This window comes from Aptenodytes forsteri, unplaced genomic scaffold (assembly GCF_000699145.1).
Source record: "Aptenodytes forsteri isolate BGI_AS27 unplaced genomic scaffold, ASM69914v1 Scaffold342, whole genome shotgun sequence".
NCBI classification, from domain to species: Eukaryota; Metazoa; Chordata; class Aves; order Sphenisciformes; family Spheniscidae; genus Aptenodytes; species Aptenodytes forsteri.
The window spans coordinates 1,158,126-1,176,398 of record NW_008795853.1 but is presented as its reverse complement, the minus strand read 5'-3'; the positions used below and the strand labels follow the sequence as shown (position 1 = coordinate 1,176,398).

General features: G+C 33.5%; 1 protein-coding gene across 5 annotated transcripts in view; it reads left to right on the top strand.

Annotated features, from left to right (window-relative positions):
• Nucleotides 1-18,273, top strand: part of RYR3 (ryanodine receptor 3) — a 282,481-nt gene that overhangs the window by 220,157 nt on the left and 44,051 nt on the right. For all 5 annotated transcript variants that reach the window (XM_009283662.2, XM_009283665.2, XM_009283664.2 and 2 more), the window contains 9 exons: nucleotides 1,104-1,234; nucleotides 2,601-2,921; nucleotides 4,284-4,524; nucleotides 6,070-6,157; nucleotides 6,264-6,356; nucleotides 14,091-14,261; nucleotides 14,731-14,790; nucleotides 15,937-16,068; nucleotides 16,918-17,030. In XM_009283662.2, coding sequence (XP_009281937.1) covers nucleotides 1,104-1,234; nucleotides 2,601-2,921; nucleotides 4,284-4,524; nucleotides 6,070-6,157; nucleotides 6,264-6,356; nucleotides 14,091-14,261; nucleotides 14,731-14,790; nucleotides 15,937-16,068; nucleotides 16,918-17,030 — 1,350 coding nt within the window. The remainder of the gene's footprint in view (nucleotides 1-1,103; nucleotides 1,235-2,600; nucleotides 2,922-4,283; nucleotides 4,525-6,069; nucleotides 6,158-6,263; nucleotides 6,357-14,090; nucleotides 14,262-14,730; nucleotides 14,791-15,936; nucleotides 16,069-16,917; nucleotides 17,031-18,273) is intronic.

Here is an 18,273-nt window from a genome sequence, read left to right as displayed (position 1 = left end):
AACATCTACACGTCTTTTAAATGCTTCCAGGGATGGGGACTCAACCACTTCCTGGGCAGCCTGTTCCAATGTTTAACCACTCTTTCAGGAAAGACATTTTTAACAGTCCCAGTTCCCTCAGCCGCTCCTAGGTAGAGCATGGGAAGAGCCCTCAGTCGGCAGAGCGTGGGAAGCAGAAAAGTCCTTGACTAGTGTAAGCACTACTTAGCAACAACTAAAACATTGGTGTGTTATGAACATTATTCTCATCCTAAATCCAAAACACAGCATTGTACCAGCTACTAGCAAGAAAATTAACTCTATCCCAGCTCAAACCAGGACACTGGTAAATAGTGTTTATGCAGGCAGATGATGAGCATGTTTTGTTGCTGTTGGTTTGGCTTGGTTCGTTTTGCTTTTATGGTGAGGTTTATTTTTAGCTGGACCAGTTCCTTCATCCAGCTTATCAAGATGGTATCTGAGTTTTAGTGCTAGCACAGAACAGACAAACAGGAACATGGGAACATTGTGTGTGGGAATGCAGAATTGCCCTTTTCAGAACACACCACGCAGAATGCCATAATGTCATGAAACTGGTCTTTGATAAGTAGCAGTAGTGTTTCTCATCATTTGACTATGTAAATGGTATAATGTGTGAAGCAAAATAAATATATATATTTACATACACACAGAAAGGAAGTGAAGTCTTGAAAAGGGTATGACTGCCAAAACAAATTCCTATTGATTATATGCATTTGTTCCTTGTTTAAGAAAACCGAAGGTATAATAAGAATATACAGTTACTAATCTATTCTTTGTGCATATTCTAGACATGTTTTCTATAGTTTGTAGTCACACAGTTGCACTGTTGAGCAATTTACGTTTAATATACAATACTTGGTGGAGGTTTTTTTTAAAAACTCTTTCTTATACCACTGTAATTTCGAGTAATTTTGTTCATGTGAGAAATACAATTTTTCAAAATTGTCAAATAGTTCCTAATGTATTAAAAAGATAAACTAAATCAGCAGTAAATGTTAATGCTGCTTTATAATGCATGCTACACATTGAAAGCCTAGTAAGACTTTTCCTCTCAGGTAACTTTTAATGTCTCTCATATACAGGCAGCGTCCCGCGCTTGGTGAGTGCTTAGCATCTCTTGCAGCAGCCATTCCAGTAGCATTCCTTGAACCTTCTCTTAATCATTACAACCCATTGTCTGTCTTCAACACAAAAAGTGCAAGAGAAAGAGCAAGTAAGTACTGTTCCTCATGAAAAAAAAAAAAAAATTGTTTGCTCCTCTCTAACTAATAGTAATAGAAAGAAATTGTAATAATGAAAAAAACCCAAATGTATGCCTCAGTAGAGAACTCCTACTATTGCTCTTTCATTACTTGTCATTTTAGCCTTGCTGTGCTTTGTTGAGACTGTGTTAATATTGTTCCCTTTCTCCTACCATATTTGGTATTTTTCTGAACATGGTGTTTGAATTCTTTTCTGAAACTGCATACTGTAATATTTGAAGCTTAGTCGAAGATCATATCTACATTACAAAAATTTTTAGCAAATTGTACAATTGTGTTCTTACCAGCAACATGCAAGAGGTGTAATGTCTTATTTATGTGAACAGGAAAATTATCTATATCTTTTGTTGTCTTACCAGTACTCCAATGCAGTTTGGTATAGGGAACTCCTGACAGAATATGGCTTTGATTCCATGAAAACTTAATCAAAGGAGCATGAGTTCTTCTACATAGATTTTCTTCACTTGCTTCTCTCCCGACTTACTCTTGATGGACTCTTATATCTTAAAGTATTTCAGTATTTTCCTCATTGATCTGTGTAAGAGTCACTACCTGCCAAAATCATTGTTCCTTTAAACAACAACAACAAAAAATGTAGGTAGATCAATTCCATACGCTTCATAAGTTTTTCCATATAAAAGCAGTTATGGAAAAGCTTGTGGTAGCCCTCCCTTCCTGTCAGCTCTACTTTATAGAAGCAGTACTGGCGGAAGAAGAATTTTGCTGGAGTGACTGGCATTAGATTATGATGGGTTGTTAACTGCTGAATAAGCACCCTTGAGTTTCTAATACAAGCCTCTGACAACCGGAATTCTTTCCTGGCATTTTTGTTGAGAGATAGATGTGCAGAGTTCATGAACTAGGTACAGTTTAATTTTAATCTCACCCTTAATTTTGGGCTGTTTGTTTCTTTTTCGCTGAGGTGGATTTAATCTTTTGCAAATTGATGTGAAAGTTGTGAATTATTATGGAAACAATGGCCAGAGTTTATCCAATATTGATATAAGCTTTCAGTTCTGCACTTTTACATAGTTGGGCTACTCACCAGATAATTGCAGGACACCTTATGATAAAGCCGTACCTTTATGGCAGCTATTGTCTACATCAGTGCTGTATGCACATCAGAAAGACATAATTTATGAGATGAGAGACCTGTGTATACCCCGAAGTCTTACTGTAGTTATGTCTGCCCAAAATGGTGACAGAAAAAAACCTGAGTGACAATGTTATTTGTATTTAGAGTTTAAACATAGATGAATGTAGATGTTCTCTTTTATTTTGTTAATTAATCTTTTGCTTTTCTACCCTTACTTGCAGTTTTAGGTATGCCTGATACAGTAGAAGAGATGTGTCCAGAGATCCCTCAGTTGGATGGACTAATAAAGGAAATTAATGATTTAGCAGAGTCTGGAGCAAGGTATACTGAAATGCCTCATGTAATTGAGGTTATCTTACCCATGCTATGCAACTACTTATCCTACTGGTGGGAAAGAGGGTCTGAGAGTGTTCCTCAAAGTGCTGGGCCTTGCTGTACAATGATAACATCTGAGCATCTGAGCATTATTCTTGGAAACATTCTGAAAATCATTAACAACAATCTGGGAATAGATGAAGCATCTTGGATGAAAAGAATTGCAGGTACTGTAAATATTTTAAAAGAGTAATTGTACCTAATAATATTTAGTTTCTTTGCTACACCTTACCGTATTACCCAGTGATATAATAATAATAAATTGTAATTAAAAACAGCAGGAAAGAAAGATAAAGAGTAGATAAGTAGCAATAAGAGAAAGATATTTTAATTTTAAAAATTTTATTATTATTATTTTTATGCACATTGTAACATCACTGTAAGCAGAGATCTTTCTATACAACATAATGGATTTTGCAAATCTTACCTTCTCTATGCACTGTATAAGAGCCTTAGCATTTAATTTGGAGTTGTGAATTCCATTGATTTTCAAGACACCTAAGAACTGAGTATTGCAACAGAGGTTATAAGTCCTGTGAATTCTGTTCATGAAATACCAGGGCAAAAGGGAAAGAAAGTGTATATGGTGAAATAATCCCAGGAGTAACCCAAGTTCAGAATTAGTTGCTTTGCCTGAGTAACTGTGCCAGCTATTAAATGAGCAGAAAGATTTCTCAGAATGTCCTGTAACATTTAGTAGCTAGCTAGCTAAAGAAATTTACTGTTCCCAAATTTTATCATTCATCTTAAACAGTGTAAGAATATAATATACAATAAGGTGGTTCAAGAAAATCTATGTAAAGGTAATAATTTCCTGCTAAATTTTAATGCCCCATTGGTACTGGGTTTTCAGTATTATTTTAAATACTGGAAGGTCTTTAATAATAATAAGGATTCCATTAAAATTCAGTAAAAAATTTGCTGCTTAATTGTAGAGACCACTGCTTGCAGTTTTGTAGTGGCTGCTTATCTAAATAAGGAGATAATATACTAGTGTGGTTCTTGCAAGGATTTTTGACTCAGGTGGTCTGCATTTTATCACTAATGCTTGTACAAAATAGATCTATGATCTTGAGTTAGTCATTCATTCTCTGCATTTTAGCTTGCCCAAGGCAAAAGAGCTAAAGGAATTCTTCCAGAACACTGTCTTCTGACTATTTTCTGACATTGTATAGAAAACAAACCACACACAAAAAAAAACCCCAACAGTATTTTTGTGAGGACTTTGTCTCAATCCCTACTTTGTTTAGGTTCTAAGTTAGAGACATGTGACTTGCCAAAACCATGGTAGTTTAATTGACTAAGACTGAAATACTTACAATCTGAATTCCCAGCAACTAGCTTTTAATCTCTCAATACACAGTTGTTACAAAGCTATATTCATAGTGTTATTAATAAATTTATGATGCTCCAGAAGTATGTGAAGCACTATGACCTTTATGTTTTCTAGAACTGCAGAGTTCATGTTAATATGATGAAAAACATCAATTGTGCATTAATGGTAGGATTATCTATATTTTTATGTATAGTTTATGCTCAACCCATCATCAGCAAAGCCAGGCCTGATCTGCTCAAAACTCACTTTATTCCAACACTGGAGAAATTGAAGAAGAAAGCTATAAAGATCGTGATGGAAGAGGAGCAACTGAGAGCAGATAGTAAAACTGACACCCAAGAAGCTGAGCTACTCATTCTCGATGAGTTTGCTGTTCTTTGTAGAGACCTTTACGCCTTCTATCCAATGTTGATACGTTATGTAGACAACAACAGGTAAATAAAAACTAATAATTAAACTCATATTTATTAGTTAATGTACTGGAGTCTATGATCAGATAATGAGAAGGAACACAATGCATTTGATGTTATGCTGAGAATCAGATCCTGAGTATTTTAAGATTCTTAACTTATAGAATGATGTACCTTGAATCCACACCTTTTTCTCACATGCATTTGGCTTATTTGGTTGTATTGTAACTGCACTATTATCATTGAGAACACATATACTGACGAGACTTGTTATATATGCTACCGCAGCCCAATGACATTAAAAATGAATATGCCTTTCAAAAATTAAAAAATGGCTAAAACCCTTAACTGTTAATGAAGGGGTGAAAAACTATTTTGCCTCAATTGAATCAGTCTATTTGTAGATAATACCACAGAGATGTTAATCTTTTGTGTTGTTTTTTTTAAGACGGAAATAAAAATATTTTGGACAACAGTGTATTGCCTTTGGAATTATCAGAAGTTTTTCTCCTCAACCATTTACTGAAGGATTATTCTGTGCCTACACTTTCCCTTTCCTTTGTCCCAGAACATGACCCCAAGGTGCTTTTCAGAAGAGTATCTGAAGTATCTATAGTATCTCAGTATCTACAGTATCTTAATCCTATCCTTAAAAACATTGTTCTTCTGTACACAATCATTGTCCACTTACATTTTTTAGGTGTTAGTACATATTAGGCTAGTTAGGAGCATTTTCACTGCATGCATGATCATTTATGCTGAGAACCATTTTACACTGAGAAATATTTGCTTTTTCTAAATGAACTCAAGGCTTTACTGTGTCAGACCAGGAAACACTTTAAATTTTTAAAAACCACAAATTTAACTGGGCTGTGGAAAAATACAACTAGAAAGACAGAGTTAATGAGCATAAGTTATAACATAGTAATTCCTTCCATGTCTGCTGTCAGGTGCCCACTTTATGTACGGTCATATTAATGCATTTTAATTTGAGACATTTAAGAGGGCTGTGTCTGTTACTTCATTTGCCCAAGTTTTTTGAGCATCCTTGTGCAGACAGACCCAGACTGAAGTTGTATTAGTTCCTGGATTACAAAAATAAACCAAGTGAAGCAGTCAGTCCTTATAGCTCTACCCACTCATTCATTTCCCTGTACTCTTCCTCCCCTTCCCATTATAGTGTTCTCTTTTGGATCAACACAAAGTTTTGATAACAAAGTTTTATTATGGGGAAAAAAAAAAAAAAGAAATAGAGAAATACTTGGAGAAAGAGTTTCGCTTTTCAGCCAGGTCTGTTTTCTAGTCTGGTTCACAGAATAGGCACAAAAACATGTGTTGGCACTATGGGGAGGAGGAGCAGGCAGAAATAAGTAGCCAAGAACTAGGAGTTTTGTTAGAGACGAGTTAAACTGCCATGAAAAATGGTGTCTCTAAACATGGTCATGGAAAACTCATTAAATTCCAAGATTAACTATACAAATGTAACCTGATCTATTAAATAGAGATTGTTATATTCGGTTGTCTTATTTTAAATGTCTTATTTTAAATTTCTCTTGTTTTTGCAATTAGAGCCAATTGGCTAAAGAAACCAGATGCAGATTCTGATGAACTCTTTCGAATGGTAGCTGAAGTTTTTATCCTGTGGTGTAAATCACATGTAAGATAAGATGTATACTTTTTCTTCCATGTCATTCTATATTTAAATATAAATGTGGTACATGCAGATGAATTAAACTTCTGATGATTTTTTTTTTCATCTTTAGAATTTCAAAAGAGAAGAACAAAATTTTGTGATTCAGAATGAAATCAACAATTTGGCATTTTTAACAGGAGACACCAAGAGCAAGATGTCTAAAGTAAGTTAAGTTTGTGGGTTAAGTTAATAAAAGTTTGTAGGTCAGTTAAATCTTCAGCATTTGTCTAGTGTGTTGTAAGAAGGCTCTGAAAATCAGATTGCAGCTGCTGTGCTGGTAGAAGAAACAAAAAATAGTTTTGCTTCTTGATGATAGACATGACAACTACTATGCAAAATATAGGCTATGTACCTTAGAGTTACTTACTAAATGTCTGCTACGTAGTCAAAGACACAAGATTAAAATAGAGGTCTTGATCTGAAAACGATACACATATAAGAGAATATGAGTTGCAATATATAATATGGGTTGTTGATCTTTCAGGGGAAAAAAAAAGGTAGACTATTTGATAAAAGCAAGTGAAGAAACATTGGTTGCCTCATCTTTTTTTGTGAATGTCAACTTCGATGGAGGAATGCTGTCTGCATATACCTCTTTATTCACATATAGCATGCCACATGTGCACTGTTTTTCTTGTTTTTTATTAATAACCACATTCATTTCTTTTTTGCTCATTTTCAATATGACAAGATGCTGACATGATGGCTGGAAAGTACATTTGTCACCTGTATAATAGAGAAAGTGCATGTTGTTAAGGTAAAATATGCTGCTTTGACATTAGCTGAGGAAGATTGCCTTACTCAACTAAAGCCAGTTGAAGTCTAACTCCAAATTAGTGTTGGTAAATGTAGCAAAGAACCCGTTGTTTTATTCATATTTGTAATGTGTTTGGAGTAATCGTATTTTGAAAGTGTTCCAGAGAAATGGCGGGGTTTATTGTTTTGTATTTCACTATATTTTGATTGTCTGTAACCTAGCTACTGTAAGTCCAACTTTAGACAATAACGAGTCAGATAAAATGTGCCATTACATTTCTTAATTCTCTTAAAAAATGTTTGCTTCTTTTCTATAATATTTTTTTAAGTTCTGTAACTTGGTTAAGCCAAACCCTGATATTGGAAAGTTTACAAGCAAAAAGAACAGATTTTCTGCTTGTCATTAGTTCATGACTGGCACTGAACAACAATTCAAACTTTATAGAGAATTCCATATTTGGAGAAAAGGAAATTTTTAATGTGTTTTCTTGTTTTCAAGATGCAGCTCCTTGAAACTGTGTGATAGAATTGAAATGTTTGTATTATCCTCATTAGCGAGATGAATAGTGGGCACAGTCCAGGCTATTTGGCGATCAATTGCACAATAACAGAGTCTAACACGTAGCTCTATACTTTTATCATATGGCAATCACTACACATACATTTAATACGTATACTTCAACATTTATACATTAGAATTGGCCTGAGGAGCCAGCAATTAGGTGTAGGTTTTTTTAAAACATGATAGATTAAAATCAGGTGATTCACATTTAATCTAAAATGTGTCTCACTGCAGTATTGATAATAGAAAACTATGATGTAAACTGTTAGTGTCATATTTTAGTCAGTCTGGCATGGCAGGAATGACAAAACAAATCTTTACAAAATTAAGAATAGGTATCCCTCATACTGCTCCGATTTGGATAAAATCACAGGAATTTAGCATCAAGAATCTATATGACCCAAATTTGAAAGAGTTTGGTCTTGAGATTGCATTTTCAAATGCTTGTTGTGTATATTTAAATATACAGATATATTATGTATAATTATTTGCATAAATATATTTATACATAACAGGGATGTAGTTGCATATGTAAATGTGCTTTTCTTCATATGGGTATACAGTACAGTATAAATTTTTTTATATACATATAATTTTTTGTAAGCATAGTAATATCAAATCATAGTGTTCAAGGAGACTCTGCATGGTTGTTGCTAATATAGGAAGAAATAAAACACTGTATTGTTCATGACTGAATAGTTTATTAATATGGTACCATACCTGCAGGAGTGATTGCAGAACAGTTGATCATTTAGATAGGCATTTGCTTCATGATGACTTAAATACCATGATACAATACATGAAGCATCTTTTAGAAGTGTTGTATTGGTTTTCTATATATGGTTTCTAAGCAGGAAATTGATAACATTTCATAATATATAATGTAAGTGTCTAAAACCAGTGCATTCATTAAAGCATACCTTTAGATCTGAATAATTTTTTTTTAAGACTGCATAGTTTAGAATAAACAAGAAATTCTCTAAGTAACTGAATTTCAGGGTTTCTTACAAGATTTGGTACTTATTTATATCCTCAGAGAATAATCAGTAGAGGACATTACATTAGGGAACATTATTTTTATAATTCCTTGCTTTAATGTTAACATTCATCTCAGGAAGTAGTGTGCTAACAGAATAATTAGCACTTTCCTCTTTATCACCAGTTCCTCTTTAGTCACATTATTTTTAGTGGAAGCAATCATATCCAGTATTTATCAAGCATGAGAATGTATAGATAACTGTGAATATGAACATTGACTATTAACAGTTGGCCCAATTCAGGGTCTCTTAAAGGAGTAAGGCCCCATGCCGATCTCGGACTGTGTTAGACAACTGTCTGTCTTACAGCAGAGACTTAGTATTTTTCCTAAGATACAAGATACTGTGATAGTACTAGTGTGTAAGGTGTGATATATCATGTATGGAAGGTTCTATATCTTTACATGCCATATGCAGAAAAAAAATATGCAGAGGATGAAGGATTAGGATTACATTATTTATTGGTAGCTAATAGCAGTGGTAACAAATGATTCATCATTACAATCAATAAATTGAGTAAGTACCTATTGTATTTTAATTATACAATATTAACTTTGTTAATATTTTCTCAAATAAATGTATTAACAGCTGAGCAAGTCTTTTAATTTTTCTTTTCTAAAAAAATGGCAGCAGATTGCTCGGAGGGGAATGGTAAGTTAGAGAACTTTCAGTCTGAGAGAGACTGGTAATTTAGATTGCATTGAAATAACAGATTTGTGATAGAAGTGTTGAAATGGAGAATTTAAACACATTCAACTCCGCTAATCTGTTATTTTTGAATCCTTCATAGGTTTGTTGATAAAATAGCATTTTGATTAAGATGCAACGATGTCCTATTGTGTTTTACAGCTAATTGGTATAAAAGACTAAACATATACATTCACATGTACATAATAAATGTGTAATACATATGTGGGCAATTTTTCTGTGTAAGTTTTGGAATCTAAATGAATGTGTGGCTGGACATATAACCTCAGTTGTTAAACACTTGCATATCCTACTGAAGTTTTATTTGACTGGGCCTCATTAATTTTTTTGTATCTAAAAGCATTTGGATAGACCTATTATAAAAGTTTGAGGCGGTCATGAAATCCAAGTTTGTATTATGAAACAACATTGTGGTTTGTGCCCATTTGTAATATGTAATACATATTATTTGCAAATTTACAATAATTAGAGGATTTCATGTTTCTGCAAGAATTTTAGATCTCTTCTTTGAGACTATTTCAATTGCATAGAATACATTTCTTTTAGATATACTATGGTAAATCATGAGTGGATTATTTTTATGGTCATCTCTAAGAAATGAAATATAACTAAAGTTTTGTCCTCACTTACCTTCAGTGTATATCTGCTGAGCCATGTCTGTGCAGCATCTACATATTTCACACAATTGAAATTTTCAATTAAAATTTGCTATTTGTCTGAGTAAGGTATTGAAGATTCTAAGATGCTTAACACTTAATTTGATGATTAGTCTTTCAGTCTTTCTTAACTTGCAGCTGGTTTTCTTCACTATGTAATATATAGTAGGAAGGATACAAAAAGAGATTTTAATAATAGCTTGGCTTCAACATTTTGAGGCTAATTCAAGTATCACAAGAAAACAAAGTTACTATTAGAGCTATCAAAGAAGGGGGGGCTGGTTTGTGTTTATGTTTTTTTCTGTTTGTTTTTAACCAACAGCTTTCTATAATATTTTCCTGTGCCTGGTCAAGGATTCTTTTGAGTAACAGTTGAATTTTTTTGCCATTTTACCATAACTACATGATTTTGTTGTTATCTTCTTAAGATTGCCTAACACAATGATAATACAGTGTTGACTATGGAATACATGTTTATTTAGGTGTATTTATGGTATTAACATAATAAATGGGAAAAAAACCTGTGTATGTATGAGAGTTACAGTTGAGTTTATAATAGTGTTCTCAAAATGCGTACTGCTGAGAGTTATGAGCTAAAGTCAAGTTTTCTCTCAGGCTGTCTTCAAAACAGTAATGAGCTCTGCAATGGGAAAATACATCTATAAATGAAATGCTGCATCTTCACAGTGGTAGTTTGATTTCCACTTCCAAACATAATTTTTCTCAATCATATTTTGGTGGGGAAAAGAGGTAGAAAGAGTTATTTTGGTGCAAATGTGAATATTTTTCATTATTGGACTATCCAGAGTTCCAGACACCTTCTTCCTTTTAACAATATTGGGAAAAGATGCAGTAATTAGTATATTGATGTGCTTACTTACTACATGTACTTCCTTATGTGCCGAAGCAACAAATGGTAGTGCTGAACAGCGACAGATAAATTCAGAAGTTCAATCATTTAATAAGGATTAAGATAATAAAAATTATTTCACTAAGATCTCATTTGATTGTACACTTACAGTCTTGTTTTAGCTACAAACTTATATTTTTATTGTTCTGATAAAGCTAAGTTTATTACTAACTTGTAAAATTATCATCTTTTCATCTCTTTTACTTATGTTTTTTCCCCTTTATTTTTCTTTCATACAGGCCATGCAAGTAAAGGTACAGGTCAAAGTGCATGATGTGTCTTTGTTTTAGATTTAGAGATGATCAGGCTCCAAGCATTCTTTCCATTGTTCATAGCAGTGGCGTCACAAAGTGAAGGCCCAGGTTCCACCTACTATAAATTTTCTTCGAGTTAAAGTGGCAGTATTTGACCAGAGCAGCTGAAATTCCCTTTGGCACTCTGACATTTTGCTTAATGTGAAAATGTAGTAAAGTTACCTTTTGTAATTATTTTAGATGTACGTTCTGCCTCTGCTGTCTTTCTGCATTCTGATTCTTTTGCTAATATATTGAAGCAGGCATTGTAAAAGCAATACCTAAATAGAGTCATCAGAAACATGTATTTGGCTTATGATATTCAAGAAAAATATATGGGAGAAATGTGCTATACCCTGTCTGTAGATGAATAGAAGATTGTATTAGAACCAATAAGTTTAAATAAGATACAGAGTTCAAATCCTACCTTTTTCCAAAATTAAAATGATCTTTACTAAAGATGTGAGGTATGACAAAGCTTTTGAATAATCCTTGTTTCTTTTATGTATTTAATGTCTTCAAAGCTTTCTTTGTCTCCAGTGAACCATAGTTCGCCTTCCTTTGCATCATTCATATTATCTTTTTTAAATATGAATTTCTAATATAGATGAGTACTTTTTGACCTATGGTGTGTTCTTCATTGATGAAGCAGAATGAACAGCAAAATGGAGCATAAAACCCTTTCATCTTTCCCTTCACCCTGTGTGCTGAGAAGCACACATGATGCTGTGAAGAGTTTTTAATTAATTAAATTGGATGCATAAGTTAATACATGAGCAGTTGTGTTAAACTAATAGACCTGATTTCATGCTTTGCTATTGTCAAACTTCCCCAGGTATATAGAGTAGGATTTAATGAATGCTGTCATTATAATCTCAGAGAATTGAAGGTTTAAGGAGGATTGGAAATAATTAAAATATTAATTCCATCATCTTAACCAGTTTATAGTTGATTTTTTTTTAGTATAAATAAATTCTTTCTTCTTTTTGATTGTATATTTAATTATTACGAATCTACTGGAGAATCTGTAATTCTTTTTCTGTGTATGTTTGTTGAAGAAATGTCCATTTCTGCATTTAAATCCTCAGACAAGTAAGATCATTATGTGCTGTTAGGCAGCCAGATTATATCATTTTTCTTGTTGAGATCCTTTTAGCACAGTTAATTATTTAGGCAAAATATATCCAATTTAATGCTCTTTACATATGAAATGAAGGTATTGTGTTTTCTCATATAGCTGCATATTAGAACTGAAAGAGACATAATTTTATTGTCATTTAGATTTCTGTCTGTGACTCTACTTATACATTTATCAGCAGGAGTTGTGAATTCACAGACAGCAGAATTTGATGGCAAAGGCAGAATGGATCTTCTTTTCATGTTTTAAAAATGTTCAGGTTTTAAGGTTCACGTATCTCGTTCATACCTAGTTATTAATCTCAAAATAAAGAAAATTGGATGTGTAAAATGTCCTCAAGCATAAAGATGCAGAAAAGTAAACCAGTATCTCCCCTTCTTTCCCTTTTTTTTTTTTTAATATATATAGTATATATTTTGTTATTCCTTATTTAAGATGCATAGTGACGCCACTGGAATACAGTGATACATTGTGGGATCTGTTTGTCTGCTATCAATGTAGAGTACAAATAATGTCATTATTATAGCCATTACATCACTGCTATTTCTAAGGCACTTCCAAAAGCAAAGCTTTGAGGCAAAGTACTCTCTTGCAATTGTTAGTTCCTTAAGAAAGGAAGCCACATCCATTGTGTGTTCCCTCTGACCTGCAAATGCTCAACACCAGCTACATACACAGACATTCACCATCTAGAAGACAGAATTTGCCAAAATTTACCACTGAGTAGAATATGTATGGCTGCTTTTTTTTCTTCCAGTGATTACTGTGATAATAGTGTGGCAATAATTGGTAAATAATGAATTGCAATGGATTCTGCGGTATCCTTATGTGGAACTACACAATGTATTATAAAAACAGTAGTCAGTAAAACTTAATTGACAGAGGGAAAAGGATGTGGAGGGTTAAATGCAAGCATTTGCTATTTTGTAGTGTTGTATAAGCCTGGAGGCCTAGTCCTGAAATCTTACCTAGGCAAAACTCCCCTTGAGTATAGTAGGAGTTTAATCTAGGTACAGAATTCAGAACTGGGCTATTTTTATGTTGTTGTTTACCATATGTTCATTAAATATATGGGTCTGTTCTGAAGATTTTGGTTCACTGTCTCATAAATGAAAAGTTGTATGTGAAATATTGTTGTACAGCGTCTGTTGTAAGAAGATAGGGAAGATGTTATTCTGTTGTGCTGTTTACTTCTCTGTCTCTTTTGTTTTCCTTTTCCTATTGCTCATGATCTCCAAAGATGCAAAAGACTTACTTAATTTTTCATCCCAGAGTTACTTATATTAACCAAAGCCAAAGGGCAGTGCTTTCCCCAGAGACACTAATTCATTGGCATTTTATTGCATTGAATCAAAGCCTTTTAGATACTGGTATTTTTCAGCTGAGACAAATCAGACAATATTCATTCATTCAGACCCTGGATAACTATCTTTATGTAAGTTCCTAACAAAAATGTAAACATCCTGAATTTGTCTCTGTAACATTGAGAACTAATAGTGTCCCCCGAGACTGACTCAGCTTTTAATTTCAGGGTTGTTTCTGATTTGAAAGGTAAGATCCAGAAAATATAATTAGATTCGTATGTATGAATGCACACAAAAGTATGTTACTGCTATTAAAATATTACTGTTCTTGCAATTTCTGTATTGGCGCGCACCAAAAGTTTTCATTTACATTTCCCGCTCAAGTCTGTACACCCTTCCCCTAATGTAGAATTTTTAATTCATTGTACTACCTCAGGAAGATAGTTTCCTTGGACCGTTAGGGGAAGAGCATGTTGGAAAAGTGTGTGATCAGAGAATTACAGTCATTTACTTTTCTATTATTTTAATTATAGTCTGGAGGACAAGATCAGGAGAGAAAGAAATCAAAACGTAGAGGGGATTTGTACTCCATACAAACATCCTTGATTGTAGCTGCACTTAAAAAGATGCTTCCTATTGGTTTGAATATGTGTACTCCTGGAGATCAAGAGCTCATCTCTTTGGCTAAGACTAGATACAGCCATGTAAGTGTATACTTTGTAATAGTTTTTAATGCAAAATAAGCAGAACTTTATAAACTGAACTTTGAGGAATAGATATCTAAGCAGTCAATATAATTAAATATATCAATGTATTGCAAGCAATTATAGCTGCTAATTGTGCTTTCATAAGAAAAAGTGGTGTGTATGGACAGCTGCCATCATTTCCATGTCATTTTCCATTTGTATACAATGTACATTTTTACATATGCATATTCATTTGGACCAAATACTGAAATACTGTTAGTTAGCTGTAATTCCCTTCAAAGTTTAATCCTTGTTTTGTGGTCAAAATTAAAGAAAGCCTTTGTCCCATGCCCTTCTGCTAACTTACATACTTTGAAAACAAAAGAGGTTAAGTTTCAATATTAAATTAATAAGCTGTTCTATGTTGTACATGTTCTTATGAGATGACTGATAATCTGAATTGAAAAATGCTTCTACCTTTCTACAGAGGGACACTGATGATGAAGTCAAAGAACATTTACGTAACAACTTGCATTTGCAGGAAAAGGTAATATTAAAAAATCTGCCTTAAAGATATTGATGTGCACTTTTAAAACACAGAAGTCACAATTGTTTATCGTGATACATAAAAAACACAAGAATGTGAAAAGCTATTAGAAAAATTGCCATTTTAACATTTTTCTTCATCATTTTTTCATGACAATAATTAGTTTATTTGTAGCTTTGGCTGGTATTTTCAAGTGTCAGGAAGTCCTATAGAATGGGACAAGTGTAAAGAATTGAGATATTGGTAGTTTTAAAGCTATAATTACTTAAAATCAAATCGATCCAAGAAGAAAATAAAATTAAAATACAGTATTTCAGCTTCTTTTCTTGAACTTAACTTGCACTAATGATTAAATAGTATTTCTAAGAATATATGCATTTTAAATTAACTGTGATAAAATAAGAAAAGCTTGTGTCATCTTAACACTTAAGAGTTTTACAAGCACACTTATGTTCCTACTATTTATATGCTGAATACACTGTCAAAGGTGATACCAAAATGGAATCTCCATCGTTTTGTAAATAATAAATAATTTAGAAGTTTGGATACAGTCTTTGAACATAATAAGAGTAACTCATTTATCTCTCATGGGAGATAACTGTCTGGTAGCTATAAATTTCTGTTTACATAAATTTAAATTGGACACACTAAGCAATTCTAATGTGGTTTTTCTATTTCTGTCTTGCAAAAAAAACCCCAAACCTTTGGCTGTAACTCTTTACATACTGAAATTCCAGCTGTCTTTTATACACTCCATAAAACAGCTTTCCAACTGTCGGTACAGAAGTCCTTCAAGGAGTTAAACTCAGTCCCAGTACTAAATGTGCTTCCTTATTTTTAATGCAGTTAAATGGGATACAGAAGTCCCAGGGTGCTTTATTTGGTGTCAGTCCCAGGGCGCTTTATTTGGTGTCATGAAATAAAAATACAGAACCTTGCTTAAGAATTGAGTTCAGTTACCCAACAATACACAGAATCTAATACCATTTTTCTGAGCAGCTAGCAGATGTTAATTTTGACTAAAAGGGGACAGATTAAGTGGGAGTATCTATAACATTATTTATTATACTATGAGAATAATAGTGGTGGTAATCAAATTCAGTATCTTCATTCAGCAGCTTACGTACGAAATATGTTGGTTTTCAGTCTGATGATCCAGCTGTGAAATGGCAGTTAAATCTGTACAAAGACATTTTGAAAAGTGATGAACCCACTGACCCTGAGAGAAATGTGGAACGTGTGCAGAGGATATCAGCTGCTCTGTATCATCTGGAACAGGTAAAAAGTTAAATGTCTATACTGTGTTTGTTTTAAAGTAGCATGAGATTTTTCCTTGTAGAGATTATTTTGACTTCAGTGAGTGTCATTATTAAAGTTTTCAGATAAAAATTATTTTTGTGCATGCGTGCATGCGCACACACACACATACAGATGTGTATACATGCAAAGTTTTTAATGTAGCCTGTTGAAGTGCCACAATTTAGCTTCAGGGAAAACTCAGGATGTATTTGCCTCTGCAAAACTTTGTGAACAGTCACAAGAAGTATAGTATACAAATCATCACCATTCAGTAGCTGAAAATTCTGTAATTTTAGGAAGAGATGTTTGCATGTGCACTTATTTTTAATATACTGGTTTTAGCCCGTCTCCTGTTTCGGCACCTGAGGATGCCGTAGCAACTTTTGAATAGGTTGCCTGTTCATTCAAATGATACAATTTAAATACAAAAAGGCATTTGTACTCTTCCCACATAAAGTTAATCCATTTCATTCACAAGTGATATAGCACAGAAATTGGTTCCCATGAACAATTGAATATGCATAGTTAGACAAAAGAACCATTTTAAAATTTTACCAAGGAGTCCCACGCATGAGATACTCTGGCATCTTGAGCTTTTCTGTATAAACTGAGAGGTGCTATTTATAAGAGCCCCAGTATTTTTTCTAACTAATTTAAAAACAAAAAAAACCCAAAATAAACCCCCAAAAGAACATTTTTTTTCAGATGATGGGGAGCGTTTGTAACATTTTCTAATTTGCTATCTACATTAACCACTAGCTAAAAAGAAAGTTTTGAATAAAAGTTGAAGAGTTTCCATTGTATGTACTAGAAGACATTTTCCCACAGGTTGAACAACCACTGAGATCAAAGAAAGCTGTTTGGCACAAACTCCTGTCAAAACAACGCAAACGGGCTGTTGTTGCATGTTTCAGAATGGCACCATTATACAACCTGCCAAGGTAAATGGCTTAAAGGTTTATTTTCTCATAACTTTTGTTTACATTTCTGAGTGCAAATATTGCTTGTGTGTATACCTACAAGTTTGTTGATTGTTAAGCCTATGTAATTTTGTTTAAGAGACAAAAGAGTTGGTTTGGTATCAGCTAATTCCTCACAGTAGCAAAATACTTGTCTCATGACAAATAACCATAGGGGGAAAAAGACCATAGGAATTACACTGCTTCAAAACCAAAATGCTTCATTTTTGTCAGCTGTTACTCTGTATAGTTCCTCAAGTTATCTGTGAGAATTGTTAAGATGTTGCTGTTTCTGTCCCTTTTTTGCCTCTGATTGGTTGCTCTTTTTACTCTTTAGTCTCCTGTGTTTGTATTCTTTTCTCTTTTTTTAACTTCTATGGCTATTCCTCTCCTATTGCATGAATGCTTCATGCTCTTTAGCTTGTCTAATGCAATCTTTAGCTACTATATCAGAATGTTATATGTATTAAAGCGGCTTTTGGGGCAGAGCAGTGCAGAATGATATTTTGGACTTGTGTGTTGCTCTGCTTCTTACTCCAGTTGAATGTAGACATCATAAAGTCCAAAATAAAGTGCATCCTGTGCCTGGATCCATCTACTGCTTTAAACAGAATATTAAGACCATGCGGCATCGGGGTCATTTCCTTTACCCTTCTCAACAAATCTGCTTTTTATTCAGATACAGCCTGAGCACATCCTTAATTAAGTTTGCTTCTCACCTTCTTCTGCACTTTTTCACCTTTTATGTTTAATATTTTTGTTCAAAGATTGTTTTCAAAGTATTTAACAGCAGAGTTGCATTGCATTTTTCAATGCCTTTACTAAAGCCAATCTACACGCTTGATGTTGGCTAAAGGTCTGTAGCTGTGCCACTAACATACTGGAAGAATATTAGGTTTGCACAAGACAAATAAAAAGCCAGTTATACTGTAAAAAGCACACATCCTTCCTTTACAAAAAGTAGTAGTTCTAGACTATAATAACTTCTCTAAGTTGTCACACTACCACCAGGCAATCTTTAAAGAACCAGAGAAATGAAAAGGTTTAAGTACAACATAAAACCAAACTGGCTAGTATCAACCATTTCATCTTCAAGAATTGTGTTTGGAAAAACAAGAGGAAGTGGTATAAAGAGCACCCATTTCGGTATAACATTTTTGTGAGCTTTTTTTTTTTTTTTTAAAACCATATTTTGGATTTATAAATTTTTAAAATGTTTGGAAAT